General features: G+C 45.4%; 1 protein-coding gene across 1 annotated transcript; it reads right to left on the bottom strand.

Annotated features, from left to right (window-relative positions):
• Positions 1–247: 247 nt before the first annotated feature.
• Il36rn (interleukin 36 receptor antagonist) lies at positions 248–4,115 on the bottom strand. Its single transcript, XM_055600960.1, has 4 exons — positions 4,087–4,115; positions 1,888–1,973; positions 680–807; positions 248–472 (listed from the first exon to the last, which is right to left on the bottom strand). The coding sequence occupies exons 1-4, from the start codon at positions 4,113–4,115 to the stop codon at positions 248–250; spliced, it is 468 nt and encodes a 155-aa protein (XP_055456935.1).
• Between the last annotated feature and the right edge of the window lie 643 nt (positions 4,116–4,758).

The raw sequence follows: 4,758 nt of genomic DNA, 5'->3' as shown, positions 1-4,758 counted from the left end.
GGTTCCACACTAGTGGTAGTACCATCCAATTGGAAGGAATCTACACACTGATCTCCAAATACCAGATTAACCAGCACTAAGAACCAGGAGAAGACAGAGTGCCTGTGTGCCGTATAAGTCAGAAGAGGGAGTCCTGTACGGAGGGAGAGGAGTAAGTTATCCACTGTGGAGCTCCTCTATCACCACCAACCCTCTCCCGCCATGCCTACTCTGCTTTTTCTTAGGGAGTTTGGGGGACTATGCAGCCCTAGTCACACTGCTGAAAGTAGAAGTCAGTGATGGGAGCATCGCAGGCGGTGTCCTCAGAAATCCGGGTGAGCCTGACAGGCTGGTCAGCTTCGGGTGCAGTGCAGAGGAACCAGCCTGGATAGGCAGCTGACTCGAAGCTGGAGGTGAGACCCAAATCCCGCCTGTAGAAGGTGAAGCTCTTTGATTCCTTAGTCCCAAGGTAGAGCTCCATAATGTTCACTGGCTGTAGAAAAAGGGGAATTACGGATAAGACGCAGTAGCGGGCAAGTGAGAGGGCTACGCTGGGCAAGGGAAATGTCCTCAAAAGAGGAGACACCTCTGGATGAACAGCCAGCATTCAAATGTACCTAGGCTGTGGCATGGCAGCCCAAGTGTGCTCTCCCTCTCCTGGCCCAGGCCCAGAACACAAAGCTACTTCAGTAAGACTCACCTCAAGTTTCAGAATTGGCTTCATCTCTGTCCCACAGGACAGGCACTGGCTTCCTCCCTGAACACCCAGGATGACAGGGCACAGACTGGCATCTAATGCCCGATTTGGGACAACACTGATCTCCTCACCTAGAGGAAAAAGGCAAGATGCAGTAGCATGGTTGTTCTTCTCTCCACTGTTTTCGAGTAGGGGCTTGAAGGGAGTAGAACCAGTGTGAGGCATCATGCCTTCCAGCACATGGTTAAGGCTAACTTGTCCCAGATAAGAAACCAAAGCACAGGTCACCAGGTCACCAGGTCAGTGCCCCACCCAATCTCTCTTGTTTATGGCCAAACTTTGAGCAATTCTGTAAATTCCAAGAGATCACCCCTCCCACCACTCTCTTGACTCCCAGGCCTCTTTTCTGGACCTTATCTTGTTCTGTTAGAGTTATATAAATGCTTTTAGCCCCTGTGGGATTTCTCTAAGCAGAAAAGGGTTTCACTCTTCCCTGTACATCAGCCATCACTTGATATACACATTCACAGACAAAAACACACATTACATCAATACATGCATATGTATATAGATACAATGACACATATGTATGTACCCTCATACATAAATAATTGAAATATGTACACATCCATAAACACATACATTCAATGCTTATGTGCATATAGTATGCATATATATACTTATACATATAACCATATTTATATACATGAGCTTACGTATTCACATATAGATATACCCTCATGTAGTATTTCCATATACAACATGCACACACAATACAGCAAAGGGATATATATGGCTTTAATAACCCATAAGGGTGCCCAAGTAAACATGTATGCACCATTGTAGAAAGGCCTGTCAAAGTATGAGGGCACAATAAGCAAGAGGCCAGAGGGTGGAACCTATTGTCCAGCAGGATGGAGAAGCAGAGCCCACCCACTTGGGAATGAAGATCTGCACAGTACTGGACCCCAAGGAGGTAGAATATTCAAAAGTCTGAGATGGAACCATAAGTCATTTGTCCTGGAAAATATCCCACCTCTACACAGAGGCTTCGCTGGAGTCCTCACATTGCTTGAAGCCTGTTATATGGCTCCCTATCTGACATGGTTGTTCTGTGGTCTTCCGGCCTGCTACTGGTTTACAGAGCCATTTAAGGGCTTCTAAGCACATACCCCAGAGAGCACAGAGACCTAGGATTCATATATACCAACCTTTAATGACCTTCCCGGCATGCAGTCCTCCAGCTAGCAGCTGATTATCATGCAGATAAAGTACCTTCAGGGCAGAATCCTTCATTCTGAAATACCAGAAAGGATCAAGATTCTATAAGGATAGGGATGGGTAGCCACTGTACCTTGCCCTTGCTCCAGAAGGTCTCCCAACACTCGGATATCTTATCTTCCTCTATTTCTACCATGCCAGACACAGCTATACAACTTTCAGTCCTATCTCTGCAAGATAACTGACCCTCTGCCTCCCATCTGTGTTTAAGATATGTTCTTTCTCCATATTCAACCTTTTGTATCCCGGACAATCTCCTCTCTCTGCTCTGTTGGAGACTCTATGAGTTGGAGCTGTGGGCTCTTCAAAACCAGGAGACCACTTCTCCAACCTTCTTTGATGTCCCTGATTCACAAGCTTCTTTGCTTAAACTTGTCGTGATGAACCTCAAGTTGTTTGGACATTTTAAACCCCTGTGGGAGAGAAGAGGGTCTTTCCTGACCTAACTCAGATCAGGAAGGTTTGGGGATGAGCTACAAAACCCTTGCCCTCTCTGAGTATGACTTTCCTCATTGTTAAACTATCACAGTGGGCTAAACAACACCCAGGCCTCTTCCTAATTAAAATCTGATGCTTGGCTTTTTGGTTTGTTTTGTTTATGAGACAGATCTCACTGTGAAGTCCTGACTGGCCAGAAACTCACTATGTAGATCAGGCCGGCTTTAAGCAAATGTGCTTTGAAATATTCTTTTGCTTCCACTTGGCCATATATTCCATCCCGAGGACTTTCTTTAAAGTTTTTATTTTAATTTTTCAAAGTTACTGCTAGCTTTCTGAAATTCTGTAAGATAAAATTTACACTCTACAGTAGCAGATGGCATGGGGAAAACTTTGCAGTATAAAATTGTTTTGATGTCTGGCCAAACATTTTTTGCATGTGTATCTGTGTGTGGTATGCATGTGGATATGCATATTCACATATGTGTTGCTGCATGTGTGTGCATGCCCACAAGTATGAGCATGTACATGGAGGCCACAGCTCCACCCTGGGTGTCTTTCTTAACCTTGTACTACTATTTACTAAGCAAGGTCTCTTATTGAACCTGGAGTTTGCCAATCTGACTAGTCTAGGCAGCTTACCCTAGGAACCTCCTGTTTCTCCATCCAGGTGCTGAGTTTAGAAGCTGTCCTCAGACAACCACCTGGATTCTGGGGCTATGAACTCTGAAGTCACATTTTCCAATCATGACTTTTAGCCATGGAGCCATCTTCCTTGCCCCAAACATGATGCAGAGGCAGCATCCTGCATGCTCATAGGCAGAGAGCACAATTGCACAAGCCATCTCATGGGATCAAGCCTCAGAGGACATGCTTGGGAAATCTTCTAACCCCTTGGAAGCATAGAAATTGGTTCTGGGACCCCTGTAGATACCAACACCCATAGGCACTAAGGCCATTATATAAGATGGCTGTAGTATTTGCCTCTAACTAATGTCCAACCTCCTAAATATTTTAATCATCTGTACATTACTAACACCATGCAAACAGTATAAAAACAGTTAATGCTGTTATTTAAGGGAGTTGTAACTAGAAGATCTGTATATGTTCACAACATACAATTTTTTTTCCTAATATTTTCAGTTCAGTTTGTTGAATCTGTGATTGAATAAACTACAGATACAAAAGGCTGACAAGGTATAAACTGGGTCCAGTGAGAGCAAGGACCATTCTCATCTGTACTGTAAAATCTATAGAAGGATAGCTAGCTCAGTGCATACTAGGGAGGGACAGATGGGCAAGCTTTTGTGTTATTCCCACCCCCAGAAAGGGTCATGGAGGAACTAGTACAGTGGCTGGACTGTTGGCAATTCATAGTCATGGAAGCCAATAGTGGAGCTCTATCAGGCACACCCAACTCTCCTCACCAAAGATGACAGGCTGCAGCTCTAGACTGTCAAGCTACTTGTCCCATCTCCTATCCCCATCCTCCACCCTTCACACTTAGAATCAGGAACTTGTGAGAATCCTGCTCAGTCCTTTCCCAGTCTGAAGAAGCCCAGAAGAGCTCCATGGCACTATTGGTCCCATCTTCCCAGCTACCAGTGATAACCCATATGGGAGAACAACCCTTCCGTACTTGGAACTCACCTCTCTAAGGACAACACCAAATCAGATGACCAAATACTCACCGGAAGCACAGTGCCCCACTCAGGACCATCACGAACGCCACAGTATGTAGACCCTATTTTGAAATAAACAGCAGGAAATTTTAGTCAAAGAAAAGGCTGGGAAATCTGAGGCCAGAATAGAAGCAGGCTCCAGAGCCTGTTGACATGGGAGCCACCTGTGCAGAGCAGGAAAGACACAGAAAATGGTCCCTTAGATCTCTGTTTTCTCCAGGCAGGAGCCTGCGGTTGTCTGCTTGATCCTCTAAGATGTCTTGGTCCTTTAAGTACATGAAGAACACTAATGATTCAGGGAGGAGCCCTGAAACTCACTAGGGAGGAGCCGGTCTTCCCAGAATGATTTCACACCATCCCAAACTTCCAAAACACCTGCTGTTGCACTGTATCCCTCAGTGAAGGAAGTGTCTGCAGACCCCTTCCAAGGACTCTGAAGGACTTTCTCTGGGCTTCTCAGCTCTCCAGGTACACTGAGCTGCTTCAGGTAGTAGATTCAGAAAGCCAGAGCAATTTCTTCTCTCTCTTTCTCCTCCCCTTCCTTCAGTCCCTCCTGCCTGCCTTTGCCAGACCTAAGGAACTGCTGGAGGTGGAGATCTGCTTTGGAATGTTTAGGCAACAGTTGTAGAAAAACCAGAAAATCCAGACAAGCAAAAAACCAAACCAAACCAAACCAAAACA

The sequence above is a fragment of the Psammomys obesus genome, unplaced genomic scaffold (assembly GCF_907164565.1).
Source record: "Psammomys obesus unplaced genomic scaffold, mPsaObe1.curated_primary_1811, whole genome shotgun sequence".
In the NCBI taxonomy this organism is placed as follows: Eukaryota; Metazoa; Chordata; class Mammalia; order Rodentia; family Muridae; genus Psammomys; species Psammomys obesus.
Note: the sequence above shows the minus strand (reverse complement) of the source record. Positions and strands in the feature narration are given on the sequence as shown.

What these genes read in the sequence shown, in the direction of transcription:
- Il36rn (XM_055600960.1), bottom strand. Translation starts at nt 4,115, where the DNA reads ATGGTCCTGAGTGGGGCACTGTGCTTCCG. An exon ending in AGTGGGGCACTGTGCTTCCG is followed by an intron (nt 1,974 to 4,086) that starts GTGAGTATTTGG and finishes CTGGTATTTCAG; the next exon opens with AATGAAGGATTCTGCCCTGA. An exon ending in TGCCGGGAAGGTCATTAAAG is followed by an intron (nt 808 to 1,887) that starts GTTGGTATATAT and finishes TTTTTCCTCTAG; the next exon opens with GTGAGGAGATCAGTGTTGTC.